Source organism: Patiria miniata, unplaced genomic scaffold (genome assembly GCF_015706575.1).
Source record: "Patiria miniata isolate m_02_andy unplaced genomic scaffold, ASM1570657v1 HiC_scaffold_20, whole genome shotgun sequence".
In the NCBI taxonomy this organism is placed as follows: Eukaryota; Metazoa; Echinodermata; class Asteroidea; order Valvatida; family Asterinidae; genus Patiria; species Patiria miniata.
The window spans coordinates 36,193,830-36,216,994 of record NW_024037059.1 but is presented as its reverse complement, the minus strand read 5'-3'; the positions used below and the strand labels follow the sequence as shown (position 1 = coordinate 36,216,994).

Sequence of the window (23,165 nt, the reverse complement as noted above, 5' to 3'; positions counted from 1 at the left end):
ACGACGAAAGCGTAGATCTACGATTTATTTTCTTTTGAAACACTTCACCCACCGACATATTTACCTTTCCTAAACCAAGCATCTTTGTAATTCCGGACACAAGGAATGTGTAAACAAGATTTCAGCTTCCTCCATCAGGTAAAGATATGAAAACATTGTTGTAATTTGTTTCGCTACGGCAGCAGTTTCTGTTGAGATTACGTCGTTATAGCTGTTAAGCTAAAATATGGCCCATGAACATGAACACAAAAAAGTCTGGAAATATCGCCGGAAAAAAGTCACAAAATTGGAGCATTTTAACTGTTTATTTCGTTATAAAGGTATTTATTAATGGGAATAACAGTGTGAGGATCCGGTCTTCACTGCGTGATAATGACCGGGTGTGGGGGTGACCGCTGTTAATGGACCTCGACTTCGTCTCGGTCCATTAACAGCGGTCACCCCCACACCCGGTCATTATCACGCAGTGAAGACCGGCTCCTCACACTGTTATTCCCTTAGTAGAACATCCAACAGCCCTTGGTCTACGGACTGTACTGTGTATGTCGAATGTAATACTGACCCAGCAGTAGTTATATGTACTACTCGGCATAAATAATCGAGGCGCCCTGTGATTGGCTGTTCTGATCCTCGGATGTGATTTTGTCCCCGCATATTATACTGCCACAGCGCTTCGCTCGTACCCCCTGCCCTGCAAAGCAAAGATCCTATAGCGCTATAGGATCTTTGCTGCAAACAGGATGCTGGGATACGCTGATGAGCTTCACAGAATCTTGTGAAGGAAGTGGCCTATGACCTATGTATAAAGCATCTGGCTGCAGCTGTTTGAGACCGCAGTTAGCTGTGTGCGCAAATGCTATCCGAAAACTTTCCCTTAGAAATGCGCACATTCCATACCGGATGTGATTTCTGATTCATTGCAGACCATGTGGACAAATTTGGCTATCTGACCCATCGTGAATTCGAAATGGAGCCAAAGCAAGTGACGAGAATTGAAAATTTTCAAAACAGATACCTTATACACATTTTCCAACATCATTACAATTTTCAGCGAAATAAAAAGCTTTTATGAATGGGAATAAAATAGTGATGACTCAGTCTTAACGACTGTTTTAAACCTTGCCGAGTCGTGGCCGTGATGACGTTGCAGGTCACAGGTCACGTAAAATCTATCCAAAAGAGCGTGAATTCAACAGCGTATCCCAGCGTCCTGTTTGCAGGGCGGGGAGTACGAGCGAACCTCAGCACAGGCTAGGCGAAGATGCTACGTACGTGAGTACGTTCAATGCAACCATTACCAGTGTTCATTCGTGCGTATGCTTTCGTTTCACGGAACCCATTGCAGCAGATTCTTGAAGGTTTGAGCTGGCCTCGACTGATTCGCTGAGGCCGGAAGGTTCCGAGGCCGAGGGCCAAGGCCAAGGCCGAGGCCATGAAAATCGACCGAGGCCGGCCTCGAGACCTCCAACACCGGTTAAAGTGGTCAGAAATTGTCTCAGATCGCACCACAGAGCATGTAATATCCATTTCTTGATCCACCATTGCTTTCACAATAACTTTTAATGAATTTTACAAAGTGGGAAATCATAGATGTCCTCTTTATAATCAACTGAAAAACAAGTATTAAAAACATCAAAAAATTGTGAGAGGAAATTGCTCTAGGCCTACACTGTTTAAAAGCGTAAAATGCACACAGAGATTAATTTTTTTCCCTAGACTTTTCTGGTGTGTAGCTGGAGTGGATGGAGAGACGCAACACTTGGAAATGATGAAGGAGAAAGCAAGTAAGGTATGAAATTGCTGCAGACTGACTGAGGAGATATTGGAAGAGCATGGGTGGGAAACACCTTTCGAGAAAACCCAATACACCTACAAAAAAAATCATTTTCTTCCTCGTCTCCATCCAAGTATATTTTATATCGAGACAGCTTCATCTTTACGGCTGACTTGGATGGCATCTTGTGGCGTCTCACTTGTCTTGATGAAGCTTGCAGAATCCTTTGGAGACTTGGCAGTAGGTGGCATTTTTGAAGGCGGGGGCATCTGGGGGATTCAGGGTGTTGATGAGGGTCTACCACTTCAAGTGGAGCACACGGAGGTGGCACTTCAGCATGTTCAGGCTGACATTCGATGCATCTGCGCCTGGTCATCAGCTTTACAAAATAAAGAACAACATTTATATACATAAAAAAAATTGTTGTGATATACCTTCCTTGACTTTAATAGTCTTACATCCTATACAATCATTAAGACTGCTTTGTTCTCCCTTTAACCAAAAAAATGAAAATTGTGTGTCATTCTGATGGTTTGGCCAAACTGATGTTTGAAAAACCAGCTTTGTCAAATATAACCCCCAACTGACAGAATTCAGATAAACCACATTTTGCATGCATATAGATTACATGTCTGTAAATTGGCACAAGCTAGCATGTGTTAAATCATTTAATTTAGTCTGAATCCCAGGCATCCATAAAACACCATCTTACAGCAGGAAATCAAATCTTATCTGGGTTGATGCATGGGTATTTGTCTCTGGCTGTCTGCAACAGTTTGTTGTGCAGCTTCAGGAAGGATGTAAAAACTCCTTCCACAAGTCATTCGTGTCAATATGGAGAACGTACAGGGTTTAAAAAAAAAAAACAGAACCCCAAAAAATATATTTCATAATTAAAAAATATGTAGCACCAAAAATAATAATGACTGGAAAGCCAATTTCAGAAACTACTTTTAGATGAAAAAATTACTGAAATTGCTCAATCCGTTCAAAGAATATCACCATTTTTTGACTCACCCTGTACAAGATGCGGCTCATCACTAAAAGTGAAATGTCTTGAGCAAGGTTTCGCGAGACGCAAAATGGTGCTCTCTGGTTTTGTAATAATTCTGGAACAAACAAGTCGAGATAATGGGGCGGGAATCTGGTAATCGAATCTCCAAAAATCTTCACGCGAAACCCTGGTTTCCTTAGTACAGTAAGTACTAAGCAGTCCGGTCATGCTAATAAGCGTCAACAAGCATCAACAAACACGATTAGTGCCAACAAAACATAAACGAGCTCAAAATGTACTTTTGAGCTTCAAAAAAGCTATAATCATATTCAATAGACTTTCATACTTGTATTACGTAAGAAATAGGAGAAATTCACGTTCACAATCCCACAAAAAAAAAGGATCTTTTAGCTCAACAATTTACGGTCCTTTTTTTTCGGCGGCAATTTGTTTTGCACATGGTTTTGCACATAACATATCCCAGAAAAACAGGATAGCGGTCAGTTTCGCTGAAAAAACGGCACCATTGTTGCACTTTTTTGCCTAAAGGTAAACTTTTAAACATAATTTTAAATATTGTTATACGTTGGAAAAAAAAATTTAATTAGGAGCCCACTGAGAACTGTGAACATCTTTTTTTTCAACTTAAAAATATGTGTACAACTTGTTGACGCTTGTGGACGCTTTAATAGCACAACCCAACTTTCCAAGGACACTGCTGATTGCCACTGAAAAATACACACTTGTGCATAAGCAAATCAAAACAGAGGAAGATCTCTTTATTTACCAGACTGTGGTTCAATGGCTTCTACATTCAGCTGGCATGAATACTTAACAATTGTTGACTGCTGTGATGTGGGATATGACGTTTTGAACACCCAAAGGGTGCATATATAGCACCCGAGGCGAAGTCCCTCGGGTGTTCAAAACGCCATATCCCACATCACAGCAGTCAACAATTGTTGTGTTATACCTCTGTCTTGGATTCATTGGATTTTGATGTAAAAATCACAAAAACAAACGGCAGTAAATACAACAATCACGACAATCGAACGGCAACTCACATGCATGTCGCATGCTTGAAACAGCTGATCGTCTGCTAGTTCGCTGCCCACACTCATGTGTGAAAAAATAGTGTGGGTACCAATGAAACAAGCATTTCACACCGTACGTGCCGTATATGTACAAAGTCATAGCACACCCCCTGTGGGATATCACGTACATGATATCCCAAAGGGAGTGTGCCACGACTTTTTATAAACTTAACGCGTGATCGTTCTCTAGGCCAATGAAAATTAACACAGTATTCAAGATGGAGGTATAACAATAACATTTGTCCTCTTCAAAGTGTTACCAACAAAAAGGAAAGGACAGACTCTCCAATAACTCAATGAGTGTTTTCCTTACAAATTCATAGATTTTTTTTACATAAACCATATTTTTATTGTTAATTTTTTTTTGGGGGGGGGGGAAATGTTTGTAACATACATTGTATCATGACTCCCAAAAACTGTTTCATGCAGATAACCTACATTGTAAACTAACCGTCTGATTTTAAAATGGACCAACTTGACCTGCAAGTGCAACCATTTATTACACGTAGGCTACATGTGTACATGTATGTCTTGTGTACTTGATGAGGTAGTCGTGTAGTTTAGGACCCCGTTCCCATATAAGAGAATGAAAAGACACTTTGTGTTTTGGAACTTAATACTTAAACATTTGGCAGCGGTACAAGCGGGAAAAGTCACTTTATGTGTTTGGAATCATCTAAATAGATCGCTAAGACACCATGTTGAATATCAGCTTGCTTAATTGTGTGGAAAGAGGGCAGGGTTGTGATTTTTGAACGGACTTGTAAAACATTAGAGGTGTCCTAAACTACATGATTTCCATTGATGTACATGTAGGCCTATGTGCATGTATGTGAGGAAGCGCCAGCACAAGACTAAGGGGGAAAAAATGACAAATCGGTTCACAGTACTAGGCCCAAACTCTGTAAAGCAAATGTACAAGAACCACTGATACAATCTTATTTCATTTCAAGATTCCAGCAAAGGACACATTTTGTCCAAAGTTATCTCGAAACAGTTCGGATCACTCAAAACATGCAAGTTGTGTTAAAACAAACTGTTTATATTCCATACCTTATTTCACTAGCCTAATTAATAACCTTTACAACGAAATAATCATAAAAATAAATGGTATTATTAAAAAAAAAAAATTCTCACTTACCACTCACTGCCTCGCAAATGGGTTTCTCGTCTATTTTCAAGGGGCACTACTGACGCTTGAAAAACCTCATGGATTCTCAAAGAGTCAAAGACCGTCAACTCGTTGCAAATTAAACTTTGCCGTGTGCCTTATCATCTAGCACGCTGCGCGCTGACTCTACAGGCTGTTGAAAAATGTACCTTTAAGATGACGTCACATGACAGGTGATGATGTCATCATGACGTCACTTGTCCCTGCACGACTTACCATGGGGTCTTAGTGTATGACAAGTTTCATCAAGATTAAAGTCTGTTTATTGCCAAAACTGACCCTGAAAATGAAACATGTACAGAGTCTATGGGTTTGGGATAGAAGAACAATGGAACAAATCAGAAGAAAAACCAAACCTATGAAGCCCGGGAAGGGACAGAGTGGAATTTCCTAATTCGTTCTCATGAATTTCTAACTCGTTCGCACGAATTGCTAACTCGTTCCCACAAATTGCTAATTCGTTTGCACGAATTGCTAATTTGTTCGCATGAATTGTTTTTCGTTCGCACGAATTGCTATTTCGTTCCCACAAATTGCTAATACGTTCGCACGAATTGCTAACTCATTCGCACGAATTGCTAACTCATTCGCACGAATTGCTATTTCGTTCCCACGAATTGCTAACTCGTTCCCACGAATTGCTAACTCGTTCCCATGAATTGCTAATTCGTTCGCTTGAATTGTTATTTCGTTCGCACGAATTGCTATTTCGTTCCCACGAATTGCTAATTCGTTTGCACAAATTTTTATTTCGTTCGCATGAATTGCTATTTCGTTCGCACGAATTGCTATTTCGTTCACACGAATTACCAACTCGTTTCCAAGAATTACTAACGCGTTCCCAGATCCACAAGTTATAGTTGAGTATGTATGGGGATTGAACCCCCGTGCACCCCCCCCCCCCCCCCCCACCTGGCCCCAGAACTAACTTTCACCAATTCTTTTGGTGCCTTGTAGGGTCCTAAAACACATATTGGATGTTAACAGTAAAAAATATTGGTAAAAAATGGAAAAAGTCACATATCAGCCTAATAATATGATAAAATCATGAGTGAAATTGTTAGTTATATGTTTTGTACCCTCACAAATTCATTTCTGGTATCGTTTTTTTGGCTATCATGCTTCAAATGTCCGCCATCTTGGATTTGAAGCATGATAGGAAAAAAAGGATACCAGAAATGAGTTTCTGAGGGTCTAAAACATATAACTAACCAATTTATTTATGCTTTTCGTCGCGTATCTGACGAACCAACGAATACGCGCAAATGCGCGGAAACACCATTCTGAGAAAAACACGTTTAAAGTTTAACACTTTTTACGTGTCCATTTTCGATGCCACTTTTCCGCTTGTTTACATTCTTAATTAATGCAAGGTAGTTAGTTGTTTGTTTAAGTACATCTATTACTTTGTTTTTTGCTTGTAAGAGTAAAGGTTTGTCTAATTCTTGCTGTGAAACTTATTTGTCACTTCGCGAGATTTATTCGCCAAGTAAAAGTCTAAGATAACATTTTGATTGTGCACGCGTTTTCGCATCACCAATCAATGGCATATTCGTCACTTCTTTACAATGCTAAATACGCACATTTTCAAAGAAATGTTTATGTTTTACAAACTTTTTCTATATTTTCTAAGGAAAACCATATGGTAATGCTTGAACCCCACGTTCAAATCCAAGTACTCGCTATTATATAAAGTAGCGTAATTATATACAAACAAGTCAGGTGTGTTTACAAACACAAATGCCCTGCAACCGTGACTGTTCCCATGACATAACACCACTCTTTAACATCAACTTACATGTACATGTAATTGTCACATGGAACGTTCATTGACATCATTAGTGTTTTCTGTAGGTTTTATATGAATTAATCCCTATTATCTCAGAATAAATACAAGATTTCTTTTGTTTTAGCCACTGTGACCTTGACCCTTGACCTTTCAGCCCCCAATGCAATAAGTTTCTTAGGATTACCAAGAACGATCCACAAACCAAATTTGAAGTTCATATGTTAAGTATTTCTCAAGTTATCGCGCTGACAAGATTTGTCCGGCAACACACACACACAGTCGTTTTTTGCTATGCTTCCCGAGGATTTGTGTTTTCCTTTGTTCCCTGATCTAAACCTTTCCCATAGACTAAGCGCACAATCCTTCATTCGAGGACAATAGGCACCGTCGTTCGAGGATGAAAGGCCCCTTTGTGCTCCTTTTGTTGTCTGTCCTCGAGCGTAATACAATACAGGAACACATGTGTGTAAATGCCAGCAATCGTGGACGCCCCATTGTCCATAATCCTCTTTCCTTTGTTTGTACTCTTTGGCGACAGCTCTCATTGGTTTTGTACATGATTTGAGATCATGGACATTCGGTCAATCGTGGACGTATTGTTTGCACCCCAATTCTTTTGGCCTACGTCCACGATTGCCAGTGTTTACATACTCGCGCTTACATAGGCATAGAAGTGGGGTACTTCCTTTGTTCTCGTGTACTAAAATTTGCAAGGTCGCACACTTATGTCAAAATGCTCTTATTTTGACCATAGTTAATTTCCTGGGCTGAAATTCAGTCTTAATATCCCTTTTCAGAAACTCTTCCATTTGCGACGGATCAACCCACCTTGGACATTCCTTGTTTTTGAGTAAAATCCATATATCTATTTCGTGAAAAACTTGTGGGGTACCAAAACGGTACCCCGCAAGTCGGTGGGCATTCCTTGTGGGGTACCTCCCATTGTTCCGGTACCCCACAAGGCAGTGTTTGTACACGCACACACACACACCCACGCACACCCACCCATGTTTGTTTTACATACGCTATGTGGACATTCCTTTGTTTTCGTGTAGTTAAGAAAACTCGGTACAAAAAATAACTTTACTTTAACTGTGAAAACTCTTTCAACCCAATTTTTTTTTCTATGATTCCCTTTAGTGTTTCTCTTCATTTTGCCACGGATAAACTTAACCCAAAAATGCCTCTAAACCTGTTTTCCAGAGAGGGCGAAATGTTATGTGGACATGGCTTAGTCCACATAACATCAACACAACCTGCTTTATGTGGACGTCTTTTGTTCACAAGTCCACATAGTGAATGTAAGACAAACTCACACACCCAGTCGTGTTTTACTATACTCTCGAGGACAATGCTTTGTCTTTTCCTTTGTCCCTGTAATATAACACTCTCCCATAGACTAAGCACACAAACGCACGACCAAGGACCGATTTCAACAAAAGATGAACTCTCGAGGACAACAAAGAATCTGTTGTTCTTCCTTTGTCTGTCTGTCCTCAGGGTGTATATACATGTAGTTCACGTACACACCCACACACCCACCCACGGAAGGACAAGGCGGAAACAGTATGCCCCTTTGGCTTCGCCGCGGGGTATACAAAAAGTTATTATAAAGGAAAATATCTCGAATGGACGCAACAAAATAATAGGGAAACAAATATGTAAATGCAAACTAACAACGAACAACACTATTTATTCATTCATTCATTAAAAGACAGCAATTGTTTTAAAAACAATCATAGTTTTGTTTCATAATCCCATACTTTTTATCTTCCCAGGCATAATAATCGCAGTGCAGGCTTATTACCATTAGACATTTTGCTATAATTAGCCGCTTAAAGGGCTCCGTTTCCAAGAATACAAACTTTATTGTATCTCGAAATGCAGTGTTTTTGGTATCCTGTAGACCGTCGTCTTTTAAAGAAAGTGTACCGCACATGTTTGAAATGGTTCATATTTTTATTTTATTATGATCCTAATCATCACTCTCCAGGGCACACTTTATTTCAGTATAGGCTCATTCCAATGAGGTTTTTTGCTCTAATTAGCCACTTAAATGGGCTCCGTTTTCAAGAATATCTTGAAATGCAGTATTTCGGGTCTCCCATAGAACGTAGTTTTTAAAGAAAATGTACCGCACATGTTTTGAATAAATAATATTTTTATTTAATAATCCTTATTTTTACCCACTTCATTTCAGTATGGGTTTTTTTCCAATACGGTCATCTGCTCTAATTAGCTGCTGCTTGAAGGGACTCCGTCTTCGAGAATATCTCGAAATGCCGTAGGCCTATTGTGGAATTCCTATAAAACGCTGGTTTTGAAGGAAAATATATCGCACGTTTTAAATAAATCCCAGTCTGTTTAGGCTTATATATACGCCGCGCAGACCTAGCCTAGTACTCCGTTCATTTTAACAATTATAACTCCACACACATAAAAATACATAAAGGTGAAGTAGTTTCGGTTATCTCTTTTTAGTCATCATTATAATGTTGCAGTGCCGTTAGTTTGTTTTGAAAGCTGACGGAAAGCGCGCGAAACAGAAGATCCCCGGTTCCCTAAAGGGCCATTCAATTATTAAGACGAGTTTGTGGGTAACCAATAACCTGATTATTCCTAACTTCATCAGATGATAGATGTGCACTGTCCTGATATACCAAGCGTTGAATAAATTATTCGTCAGTGTGCAAGAAACAATTTTTTCAACATGTGCCGATTCGTCACTTAGTGGGTTTCGGAACAACAAAAATGAAGTGTTTTCATGAATTAAAAACCTAAAAATATGACAATTCAAATATTTTGAATCCTAAAACTCAACTAAATAAAAAAACACCAAAATGGCCCATTCGTCACTTCGTCAGATATGCGACGTTTTATCACATTATTTGGTTGATATATACCCTTTTCCCCTGTTTTTACCAATTTTGGCAGCCATACTGGCCGCCATCTTGGATATAGCCTTCGCATCGTTTTTTTCTTCTTCTGTTAACATCCAAAATGTGTTTTAAGACCCTTATCCCTTTCCTTACCATGGGCGACTTTTGTCGACAAGAAGAACCCCCCTGCTGGTTCCCATGGGCGACTTTAGTCGACCAGGAAACCACACACAGAACACCCTCAACACTGATAAATTCACTACTTTTCAGAAAGGTGGCATGTTGATATGTTTGGCCGTCCATGCATCAACCATATATCAGCTGAAAGAGCATTTTCGGATCATTCTAATGGTGTAGTTTATTCATAGTGAAGCCATTACAAAAAAATGAGAAAAGTGCTTCAGAAGTATCCACGCACAAATTGAGGTATGGAGTGCCATTTGGTCATGTGGTGAAATGGCTTGCAGTTTGATAAATGGGACCAGATGAACAAAAAGGCATAACTTTCTTATATTTACACATATGGACTTCATTTTTACATCACATACAAGAGTAAGGTTCAAGGAACAAACTTTACACACGACACCTATGATTTAAATCACTCCTTTGCAGTGAAAATCTGGGTTGAAAAAGGTGAGATTTGGACTTGTGGTCATTTTGTTCACGCTCTAGTGATTTCTGCATGACTGAGCAAACAATTTGGTCCCGGGGAGAGCCAAGTCAATAAACAATGTGGTAATGATAGGGTTAAAGGCACCCCAAAAAATTGGTGAAAGTTATCGGGGGGGGGGGGGGGCCCATATAAACTCAACTATAATTTGTGTATCCGGGACGCGTTAGTAATTCGTGGGAACGAATTATTAATTCGTGCAAACGAAATAGCAATTCGTGCGAACGAAATAACTATTTGTGCAAACGAAATAACAATTTGTGCGAACGAATTAGCAATTCGTGCGAACGAATTAGCAAAATCCCAAAAAAAATTCCACCCTGTTCCTTCCCGGGCTTCATACAAACCCATTAAAGGGAATATACATCATTTGCTTTTGCTGTAATTTTCAGAAATGGATGGAATTGGGGGGTTGGAAATATATAGCAAATATAGTTACACTGACTTTTTGAGGTTTTGGGTTCAAAAATGCTATAAAAACCAAGAAAAACAATCATTTTCCTGTAGTCTGGTTCCCTGACTCCATATAAGAAGAAACAGAGCAGTTTACATACATTGGGGAATTGTAAGGTCAGGGAACCAGTCTAGCTGGCTTGTACCCGTTCATAGGTGTGTAATCGATTGCAAACAAGTGCGATGGTCAATTGGGGCCAGTATTTGAAAAAAAAAGCCAGTTTTTTTCCAACGCTGATCGGCCGACCAGCGTTGGAAATTGATACAAAAATACCACTTTTCTTGAAAATGACAGTATACCAGGTGCCATGATTTTACAGGATGCTTTACACTGTCATTCACGAACAGTCCAGCAAGGTATTTCAAAATGATTTGGTAGTTTTATTTTTTGATGTTTGCAAATGTTGTATTTTCCCTTTAAAGACCATATATATCAGATAAAATCCCCCCCACAGAAGTGTGGTTGGGGTCTACGAGCGAATACTTACCTGTAGAGCGAATACTACATATGCATTGTTCCCTATGCCGGCAGGCAATTTGCTAAGAGTTTTACATACAATAGCGCCCTCACGTGTCCTACCCACGACGCCCTGTGACATGCGCACCACGTTAGCGTCCTCTTTTTCTCAAGTGTTACTTGCGTAAGCACTCAAGGAATCAAGTATAGTGGGGAAGGAGGGAGGGGTGCTCTACAGGTAAGTATTCGCTCGTAGACCCCAACCACACTTCTGTGGGGGGGAGTCTACATCACTCTACTTACCTGTAGAGCGAATACTACATATGCATAGACTCGCACCGAGTAAGGCGGTGGGTATACGCAAATTACCGTATGTCTACAGGGGTGTAGGACATGAGGCGTGTCCAAAGGCAAACAACACCAAACCAAAAACCTACATCCCAGACGCTCTAGGTTTCACCTCGTCAGGGGAACCCAAAGAGCTCGTGCGCAAAAAGTCAGGGGGGTGTAACCATTATGGGAATGAACACATGATAGATACACCTAAGTAAACTTAATGCCCATACCAATATATATATGTATATTTATATGCTCACCCGTTAGTGCTTCTGTGAGGCTCGACTGGCCGCTAGCAGCACTTCTCTTCCAGCCTTGCCATCTGCCTGGAGGACATCCTTCAGGTAGCATTCGGAGAACGTGTTAGGGTTCTTCCAGCAGGCTGCCTTGACGATGTCACCTAGGGGGACACCCTTAAAAAAGGCCCACGAGGTGGACACTCCCCTGACCTCATGCGCTCGAATGGGTCCCTGGGTCGCTGGCCAGCCGCCCGGTACGGACCGGATAGCCGTCACGATCCAGCGAGTGATTGTATCGCGGGACGCCGGCCCATGGGGCGGGGTCGTCGTGATGAACAATTTTTCGTGTCCCGTACGAAGTGACTTCGTACGGTTGACATACCACTTAAGTGCTCGAACTGGGCACCAAAGTTTGTCGTTTGCCTCGTTCGAAAAAGACTTGATGTCCGGGACAAAGATGTCCGGGGGCATAAAGGTCTCCGACTGGTTCTTTGCGAGAAAACCGGCCGTAGGGATCAGGCGGACACCCCCCGGTTCCCACCGGATGTGTCCTGTCTGTATCGATAACGAGTGTAGTTCGCTACGTCGTCGGGACGTAGCAACAGCCAATAGAAAAGCTACTTTGATGGAGAGCTGTAACAAAGTTGAGCAATTCATTGGTTCAAAGGGAGCCTTCGCCAGTGTAGATAATACACCGAAGAGGTCCCAAGATGGGATTAATGTGCGTACTGGGGGACGAGTATTAAACATCCCCTTGATCAGTTGGCTAATTGCAGGGTTGTCGGAAACGGAGGAACCGTCCGAAAATCCCTGATGGATCGCGGCAACGGCCGATCGATAATTTTTAACTGTGGCCGTCGTGAGCCCACTGTCAAAAAGGTATAGGAGGAAATCCCCCACTTCCCCTACAGAAGTATTGGGGGGATGAATGGATTGTCGTCTACACCATTTAAAGAAAAGGCGTAGTCGGCTATCGTACACCTTTCTGGTTGAGGCTCTACGGGACTGGGCTGCAATTGTTGCAGCTCGTCGCGAAAGGCCTGCTGAGCAGAGGGATCGCGTGACAATACCCAGCACGTCAGGTGAAGATCCCCCGGAGCCCGGTGATTGATTCCCGAGCTGGGCTGATAAAGAAGATCGGCCCTCTTCGGTAGAATTACCGGGCGGTGAACCAAGAGTCGGACGAGCCGGGGAAACCACGGCTGGCGGGGCCAGAACGGGGCTATGAGGAGAATTCGGCAATCCTCCTGCTCGATCTTGGTCAGCACTCGAGAAACGAGGGAGATGGGTGGGAAGGCATAGGCCAGTAGGCCGTCCCACCGCACCGACAGTGCATCGGTCTGCCACGCGTTGGGATCTGGGCCCCTCGCGCAGTAGATCGGTAGTTGATTGTTCATTCGCGACGCGAATAGGTCCACATGCGGCCGGTCGATTAGTCTGAAGATCGACTGAGCCACCTGTGGGAGCAGTGACCACTCTGTCGGGGCGATCCAGCCTCTGGAGAGAGCGTCGGCCGTGACGTTCTCTTCCCCCGGGATGTGGACTGCCGACAGGGCTATCCCGTGATGTATGCACCAGAGGGTGAGATCCCACGTTAGTGCACACAGATGGCCTGACCGAGTGCCACCCTGGTGATTGATGTATGCCACCACTGTGGCGTTGTCGCATCGGACCAGGACTGCTTGCCCTCTGACGTCCGACTGGAAATGTTTTAGTGCGTTGGTGACTGCCAGCATTTCCAGGACGTTGATGTGAGATGACTGATGTGCGGGGCCCCATACGCCCGCGACCTGTCGCGGGTGGAGGGTAGCCCCCCAGCCGTACCCTGAGGCGTCGGTTGTGATAAGTACCGACGGGCGGGGCGGGCGGAAAACACGGCCCTGCGTTATATTGGCCTCGACTAGCCACCAACGAAGGTGGGGGACTAGCCAAGACGTAGTGGGCACCGGATGGTCGATCGGGTGCCAGCGGGGTCTGTAGAAAGACAGCAGGTGAAGTTGAATTGGCCTCATCCTCAGCCTGCAAAAATCCACCAAGTCCACCAGACTGGCCATAAGGCCCAACAGCCTGAGCCAGGCTCGGGCCGGAGCCACTACCGTCGGGAGGAAGAGGGACACGCACTGCCGAAGGTTCAGCAGGCGGTCCTCCGATGGCCGGGCCAGTCCCCTGCGAAGATCGAGGGATGCACCCAGAAAGGTGGGAACCTGAGAGGGGACTGGATGGGATTTCTTGGTGTTGATGAGAAATCCCAGGTCGGAAGCAAGTTGCCACGTTAGTTGGAGCGCCGCTTCCGTCTCCCCTCGAGAACGGCCCACTACTAGCCAATCGTCGAGGTACATGAATATCATGACCCCTCGACGCCGCAGTGCCGCCCCGATCGTCTTCACGATCCGGGTGAACACCCGCGGAGAAGTGGATAGCCCGAACGGGAGCACCACAAATTCGTACAGTGTATTTTTGTATTGGAAACGTAGGAATTTGCGATGTTCCGGCCTGATCGGTACGTGAAAGTACGCGTCTTTCAAGTCTATACTGGCCGCCCACGCTGGTGTCATGATCGATGCAAGAATGGTCCGTAACGTTTCCATGCGGAAACGTTTCGGACGTATGAACTTGTTGAGGGGTTTTAAGTTCAGTATTGGACGCCACACGCCGGTTTCCTTCTTGGGGGCCAAGAAGAAGGTTGACATGAAACCTGCCCGGGTCCCCCCTTGGGGGACAACACGAACTGCTCTCTTCAGAAGGAGGGCGTCGATCTCCTCCTCGAGGGAGCGGCGTTTTGCTGTGTCGGGCGGTACGGGCGTTGTCCGAATTAGCATGTCCGACGGGGGGGTCCTCGTAAACTCGAGCGCGTAACCGCTGCTGATTGTTTCGAGGACCCACCGGTCGGAAGTCACCTGCACCCAGGACCCCACGAACTCCTGAAGGCGGCCTCCCACGGGTCCAGCGGTGGGAGGCCGCCTGGAGACGCATAAGTCACTTGCGCCACGCCCCGGTGTACCGGGGAGTGGGCGCACGGAAACCGCGTCCCGACTGGGGACGCTGTTGTCCGATATGTGGTTGTGAATAGCGCGGGCCGACCGCCTTATCGGCGCGCCCACGAAATCCACCACGGGCCGCTCTGACCGGGGGGCGGCGCCGGGGAATGACAAAAGATGGCTGTTTCTTCTTGTCCGCGGTTTTCGGCTCGACCGGTTTCTTGAGATTTATTTTCTCCGTGGCCTTGAGGCGCTTTGCTTCGGCCTCCATGGCCTCCTGGAACTTACCAGAAAATAAGTCCGGGCCTGAGAGCGGGAGATCGTCGAGACGCTTTCGTGCTCCCGGTGAAGGGAGGAAAAGCGCATCTAGCACATTGGCGCGGCGTGACGATGTTGCTAAGGTCGACACTCTAGCAAACTGGTCGAGAGTGGAGCACAGGCCGCGATCGAGGCAATGGAGAGCAGCCACCATCATGTCGGCTGGTATCACCGAATCTTCTTCATATCCCAGTGCCAGGTACTCTGACAGGAGAAGAAGAAAGGACGTCGCACGCATACCCATGCGTGCCGCCGAGTCCATTCTGCGGGTGACATCTTCCAGCTTTCCACGGGTCTTGTCTGTAAAAGGAACCTTGGATGAAGCTGTCCCTCGGTCAGCGGCGAGCTTGTCAATGGCCGAGTCCGGCAGGACCGGAGTTGAGAAATATTTCTCAAAATCTCCTGGGGGGAAATGATAATATGAGTCTACGCGTTTAGCGTAGGCACTCCAAGTCTTTGCGTGCATTATACCGTCGATGTGGTCAACGCACACGCGGTCCAAGGGCATTGTGGGAAAAGCCCGGACCGGTTCTGCCGTCGGTCCCGATCGCTTCTTGAACGACTGACGCTCAGGAGGAGGAGGAGGTTCGATACCAGCAGGAAGATTTAGAACTCTGATCATATCCCGTTGGACCAAGCGGAGTTCGGTCTCAGCCACTGATAGGCGTTGCATGGTGCGGGTCAGTTCGCTCTCGTCCGCCGAATTGTCAGAGTCCGGGGGGCGAGTTGCCACCGGGGAATGGGAACCAGGCCCCGGGGGCGAAGCAGCGCCGTCACGGCGTCCCGGTATCGAGCCCCGCTCAGAGTCCAGTGACGCCGATGGGTGTAAACTAATACCGGGCGGGGACGCCGGTGCACGGCCCTCCGTGCACGGCATTGTCCGCTGGTCTGTAGTCACCCCACCACGGCCGTGATGACCGGCGTGTGGGGGCTGTAATTCTGGAGGGGACTCCGGCGCACGGCTAACCGTGTGCGGTATGTCCCTTTGGCCCGGAGTCGGCCAACTGTGACCGTAATCTCCCTGTCGGCCCGACAATGAGGCCGCGAGGGAGTGAAAGGCCTCCAAAAAATCATCGCGTGAGATCGGGTCGCCACCCTTGTGGCGTTTCCCACGGTGCGATCGGCCGGATGACTCGCTGGAACTCGTCGAAGAACGGCGGGAACGGCGGCTCTTTTTTGATTTTTTCTTCTTTGAGGAGCGACTCCGAGTAGTTGCCGAGGATTGCGGGGACACGGGGATGCCCGAACAACGAATGAAATCCGATGTGGAGGCAGGGCCCTCCGAGCGTAGCGTTAAATCTCTGGGGGAATCCCAGGGATTCGGTTCTACGCTATCAATAGCCCGGGCGGCCGACAGCGCCCCCACGCCGGTAACATAGGCGGGTGCTGTACGGTCAATCAACCGGCCATATAACAGCCCATCCCCAGGCATCGTGGTAATCACGGGGCTGGGTGGGCCTGGGTGCACTGAGCCATGGAGGAGTACTTCCTCCGGCTGCGTGTGCCCCGTAGACGGGCCAGGGACAGGCACGGTGCGCCCCGTAGCGGGGCCACCTTTTGCCGTACGTCCCTTTTTGGGTATTGCCCCGGCGTTAGACAATTTCTTTGTCTTGCCGGTGCGTTTCCCCTTCAGTTGGGCGGACCCGCGAACATTGACCGAAGACGGTGGGGTTGTACGGCCCCCCGCTTGGTCAACGGGTCCGTCAGCTCCGACAGCCGGCAGTGGCTGAAGGGGCCGACTAGGGGACTGCTGCCGCGGTGACGTACCATCACCGGTGCAGTCCCCCGAGAACTCGGGCTTGTCTGGTGGGATGTACGTCCCTCCATTATCGACACACCCGGTCCTCCCCAACTTCCTATTACTCATTTCTTTCACTTTCACTCAAATCCTTCACTAGAACAACTCTACAATACTTCACTAGAACAACTCTACAATACTTTCTTTTCGAAATAGCTTTCTCTAAGCAAAAGAGGTACCAATAAAATAGCGAAATTCAGGTCGTTGAAATTTCACGTGTACCTCGTCCTGCGGCTAAGAGAAAAAGAGGACGCTAACGTGGTGCGCATGTCACAGGGCGTCGTGGGTAGGACACGTGAGGGCGCTATTGTATGTAAAACTCTTAGCAAATTGCCTGCCGGCATAGGGAACAATGCATATGTAGTATTCGCTCTACAGGTAAGTAGAGTGATGTAGACGAGGGCATTATCATAAGAAATTGACCTCAAAATACACTTTTTAACCTGATTTGATATTCTGCCTTCTGAGAATGGCCTTTAGATTAAATCTGAAGATAGCTCCTTCTATTGCACTGTATAGTGACAAAATGAAGATGTCTTACAGAGATTCAGGTTTTATTAAGGGAATAAATGTGTGTTTTGGAGGTAATATAACACTCTGTTTTTGGAGTCCGGTCTTAAACAGAGTGTTTAATACCGACCAAAAACATATTTATTCCCATTCATAAATACATTTGTGGTCCAAAAAAAAAATCTTTTTGGTCCAAAAATCAAAACAAGCCAAACACTAGACGTTGCCAACCATTTTGTTCAACAATTTTACTTCATGTTTTATGAAACACCCCTCAGACTATAATATGGAATGTTCCTCTACAACTCCTTACCTTATAAGGAGATTGGCGCGTGCGTATAGCGCGATGTCGCACAGAATGCACCTGGGGCATTGCGTTGTGAATTTAGGACTATAAAATACTGACTCACTGGTAGTATTGCGCATGCCTACGTGAGGATTGTGAACGTTCAACCAATACAACGGTAAGAGGCACTGGATTTTTAGGAGTCCAAATTTCATGTGATTAAGAACAGCCAGCCATGTCTTTATCATCCATTTAAGACCGGCCACATGACGGGCTCTCGACCAATAGGAATGGTAAACTGTCTTAGGTATTTATGAATACACTGTTTGAAGTACATGTATTAAACTGACAAGGAAAATCACATGCCCCATCAATAATAACTTTTGTTGCTTATGCCAACCTACATGTAGCTCACTAGGTCTAACAAAATTTAAGAAAATAACCTTAAACTGTTTTCTGGGTGTGACTTGTGAAATAGACATGTTAATTGCAAACTGCTTTTATAACAGCCTTTTGTAGTAATACTTACATTGAATGCTAACCATGCAACAAGTCTGAAGCATCTTCTGATTTGCAGGAAAAATTCCTTGATTTTTGCTGAAAGAGGTAAAACGATTTCTTCATCTTTGTCAGTGGTCAACAATGCATCCCTGCTGCTTTGACTGCTGCTTTGACTGTGTGATGATGTTTCACTGAGCACCTCTCGCTGCACTCGTAAAATATCTAAAAATAGAGACAACGATAACACATTGAGTAAAAAAAGTCAGTCCCGGCACCATGTGGCGTTCGCCACTGTGCGGCACCCTGTGGCGTTCTCGACTGTGCTGGGGGACACGGGTAATTCAAACCCACTGCCCCGTGTTCGGTGATAGGATGGAGGGTGTAGTGCAGCCCATGTCTGGACTACGTTTACCTTGCCGACCCTTCTTAGGTTTGGCTCTGGCACAGGAGTGTAATTTAATAACTTTGCCAGAGCAGCCCTTTCTGTTTGGTTGTTCCGACTAAGCTGGCCGGAGATGGAGACTGTTTGAGGTCCCCTACTCGGCCAACGGAGCTGCTGACGCGGTAACAAGTGCTGCAACTGATCCTCAAAGTTCGGTTCGCTTCCGTTCGGTTGTGGTTCGATTTTTTTTCTCCGAACTTTGGTTCGGTTCGGCTTTGGAAGTGCGTAATGTACATGTCCATGGTACAATGTACTGGGCTACAATGAAAAGCATATAGGCCGTTCCCCTGTTCGAACAAACACGTGTGCAACGCGCACGTCTGACAGAAATAGGCACAACAATTTCCACATGCTTTACAACACAAGTTGACGGATGGAATCTTATTTTTGTTGTGTAAACAAAATACCGTTATAATTTTAGTTGATGACGTTGAGAAATGAACATCATAAATTGCTACCGTGTTACCCATCGCAGCCCTATCCGACCCGGGAACTATGATAAAATTTTCCCCGCACACATGCTGACGGTTTTCCCGACGAGTTCAGTCCCGTCCGAGCATGCCCTGAGAGCACTAAAAACTTGCTTCGTGACAATAATTGCTGATTAGTTTTGATCTAAGAACAAACAGGTCCTTTTACTGTGCCAAACTTTTGAAATCATAATTATTTTATCAACAAGCTGACAAGTAGCTACCATAACCTTTTCGATTCACCCATGAATATTCATTCTGTGGACGGATCCAATAATTTTGTAAAGGGGTGTTTCACCCTCTTTTGGGAGATTACATCGTTTTTCGTATACATTCTTTACAAAAAAAAATATATTGTGAAAATTAAGAACTTATACTGAACATGGGAAAGAATTCCGACTCCATAAAAAGTATTTTTAAATGTTGACAAGGTAAAGAAAATGAAAATGCTGGTAACTTGTGCCGAGGAAAGCGCACCCTCCACCGCAAATGGTCTCCTGCCCCATTCCATTGAGAGAATTGCAGGTACGTACGATTTTTTCAAGGTGTATCGGCCCATTATTCTCTTGTATGCCTGTCTAGAACATCGTAAATAATGAAGATGAATGCTGAGACTTTTCAACATGGTAAATTCAATCATCCGTGCACGTTAATTTTGCCCTTTCATTGCAAGCCTTAGGATTCTTAGCGCCATCAACAATTTTTTACCGAACTCTTCCGAACAGACTTTTGGATTCGGTTCGGTTCGAAAGGCCAAGTTCTGTTACTTTTAGTTCGGTTCGGCGGTTCAGCTGCAGCACTAGCGATAACGGCGCAGCATTACCGGCAGAGTCCCCCGAGAACTTGGTCTGTCCCAGGGGAGATTCCCTTCTCCCAGTTGTGACAGGCCAGTTAAAATAATCTCACTACCACACTACACTACACTACAACTCATCTTCAAACTCTTATATCAAAAACTTCTCTTAAGCGATAAAGGGCAGTAGAAAAAAAAAAGAGTAATGATACGAGCATATTATAAACATGTCCTAACCGACCTGCCGCTTAGAGAAAAGAGGACGCTCACGTGGCATACATGCTGCGGGGCACTATGGGTAGGGCACCAGAGGGCACTATTGTGTAAACTCTTAGCGTAAATACCTACTGGTCTAGGGAAATATGCAAAGAAGTAGATTGCTCTGCAGGTAAGATGAGTGACGTAGACAGCAAAATGTTAGAGAACCGCAGGAACTTAAATATTGGGTTTTGCCCTTCACTGATGTATTTTACAAACACTGTATACTCTGTGTTGTCCCGAGTAATTGTGAGAAAAAAATCACTCAAGTAGGACTCGAACCCATGACCTCCTGATTACTAGTGCAGACTTCTTACCACTCAACCATCGATCTTGCCGAGTTGGCTGGCCAGTTGGTTTGTGGTAACCTCAGGAACATTTGGTTACAACAAACTGGTTTTTATTATTTGATTTCCCTCATAATGTGTGATTTTTTTTTCTTCAAAATTCTGTCTTTTGAGTTAAAAGACATGTAGGAACATTGGTCAAAATGTGGAAAAGCAGCTACTGATTTCATGAGAAAATCTGCCTCAAAATGAAGACAGGGATGGTTCTAAGTACCCCGTGAAATTAGTTCACCTGAAATGGTATCGTTTATAAGAAAACAATAATTGAAGGTGGTTTTAAAACATGGGCACACTTTTGTATGTGCTTTTGCAAAGGAATCCGGTTACAAGACCCGAAAATGTCTGCAAATGCTGTCTCTGTTTTCTCCAAAATGTATAGTTGACACTGAGCTATAGTGGCTGTTTGTGGAACACCATTGACAATGAAATAACCCGGTAGAACAATGCTGTCCTTGGGCCATTTTAATCCTTATACAAAAGGGCGCTCCTATCACAATATGAAACATAGCTTTCCCTCCTTAGTCACACTCCTTAGCTTCACTCTTTCATTAGTCACACGGTTTTCATATAAGGTGTCATCTCTATTATTGATCTAATCCTCATTGTAATTATTCTTTTTGTCTCCATCTTCAGTGTCCGGTCTCGTGTTTTTTGTTTTGTTTTTGTTTGTTTGTTTTTTGGTGTTTACTCCTATTGTCTGTGTAAACTGTCCCGGGTGTCTGTGTCTGTGTAAAGTTGTTCTCTACAAGCCAAGGTTTATATTGGTTTTATTGACAAACTTAAGTTGAACTGCTTGTAGAAAGTATGGAAATAAATGTTGCTATTGAACTGAATTAAATTGAATTGAGTTAAAACTTCCACATGCTAGTTGTTATGCACCCATCTTCAGATTTGGATCAATTTTTGGTGCTTCAAAGGGGGAACAAGCACACAAAACAAATGATCCCAAGTAACTTTAACTTGTGATGCAGAAAGACATACCTGTGGTATTTATCAACAGTGGAGTTGTCTGGTCATCAACTGAGGATCTGTTGCATATTTGTCTTTGCTTAGCAGGTTTAGCACGCTCTTTGATTAGACGTAATGATACTGCAAGGTATACAACCACTGCTGGTACAATACTGATGAATGCCCACCTGAATAATTGCCAAGAAAACCATCTCATTCATTACATATCACATGTTGAATCCCTTAGAAACAAGAGGGGAGGGACCACCTCCTCTTTTGTGTTGGTCATTATGTTTCCGTTATCGCAGTTATCGAGTTTGTTTGAGATATCTAGGGGGTGCCGCTGCTTGAAGTATCGGCACATTCTGGGAATGGACTGGTTCTAGTTTGTGATACCATGTAAACATCGTACAGTGGGAATAGCGAAACCAGATTCATTTCTTGCATGCAGTATATACATCGGTTGCTTGGCTGCTTGCAATTTACGTTGGTTCAGCCAATTTTTCCAGGCGTGTCAAATTGGTCAAAACCCGTATTTTATGGGGAAAAAACGTACAGTCGTATTTTCAACAAATTCCCGTACGAAATACGGCAGAATTGTATTAGTTGGCAGGTCTGAGGATTGGACCTTGTCTTTATTGCAAAGAAAAGCAACATTGCCCCTTTGATGAGGACTTGATGTCACACAATTCGTTATTATTAGTATTTTTTTTAGCTGTTTCAGAGTACCAACTCTGAAACACCTCTTGTTTTTGTTTAAGATTTGTTTTCCCTTTTTTTTTTCTTTTTCAGACTCCTCAATGTAGGTTTTGTCCACGGTTTTCTTCTACCCATACACTTGGCACTTTCGTAAATCCGATCGACTTCAAACTTGGCACACTCATACACAACCACCCTTAGATGTATGCCGAAGATTTGTCAGGATGACGTCATCAGGTGTCAAGTTACTCACATTAAAGGTGCATTTTTTCTTCATAGGGTTTGTACATGTTTTTCTTCCAACTCTACACTTTGGCACTTTTAAATGTGTAATTGACTTTAGACTTTTTTTTTTTTTTTTTTTTTTTTACATTAATAAGGCAAACACTGTGCTGCATGATGAACAGGCATTATCTGCATCACTGTCATGTCAACCAAGCATATGGGCGCAAAAGTTCAAATCAGAAATTTAAGAAAATGACCATAAATAATCTGTGACTTACTTATCCAGGTTCCGCATATCTTGGGAATGTTCCTCACCATTAATAAAGCAACCTAGTGAAATAAAAATGATTTATTAAATGGCTTCAAAATATTTTTAAAGTGCTTGTTGGGACACGGTAGGCTTCTAGTATTTAAATATTGACTGCTTCGAGTGGTGTGGTAAAACTAGCCTCCAAAGGTGATCCATGGAATGTTCTGTTTTCCCGAGGCATTTTCGTTTATTTAAAAAACATCATGCTAATAATATGCATTTTTTAATTGTAAAAACAAAAAATAAAAATCTCCTTTCTTTAAAGGAAGAGTATATTATTTGCAGCTATCCAAAAAGTAACTGCAGAAATTATTGTTGAAAAGCGTACTTGGTTTAGGGGCCGTTCACAATTATCAACATTTTCACGAGCGTACAAACCGTACGCTGGGGGGGAGGGGGTTAATGGCCGCCGTACGCTTTTTTCTT

At 44.0% G+C, this 23,165-nt stretch overlaps 1 protein-coding gene and 1 long non-coding RNA gene across 2 annotated transcripts in view; both read right to left on the bottom strand.

Annotated features, from left to right (window-relative positions):
• LOC119728898 (battenin-like) overlaps positions 1 to 23,165 on the bottom strand; it is a gene marked incomplete at its 3' end in the record, with an annotated part of 81,106 nt that overhangs the window by 6,448 nt on the left and 51,493 nt on the right. Inside the window, 3 exon segments of the mRNA XM_038201331.1 lie at positions 18,276 to 18,469; positions 21,539 to 21,693; positions 22,708 to 22,759. Of these exon segments, the coding sequence (XP_038057259.1) occupies positions 18,276 to 18,469; positions 21,539 to 21,693; positions 22,708 to 22,759 (401 nt within the window).
• On the bottom strand, positions 1,542 to 3,666 carry LOC119728899. The gene is made up of 2 exons (XR_005271155.1): positions 2,792 to 3,666; positions 1,542 to 2,153 (listed from the first exon to the last, which is right to left on the bottom strand). It is a non-coding gene; the product is annotated as an uncharacterized LOC119728899 (long non-coding RNA).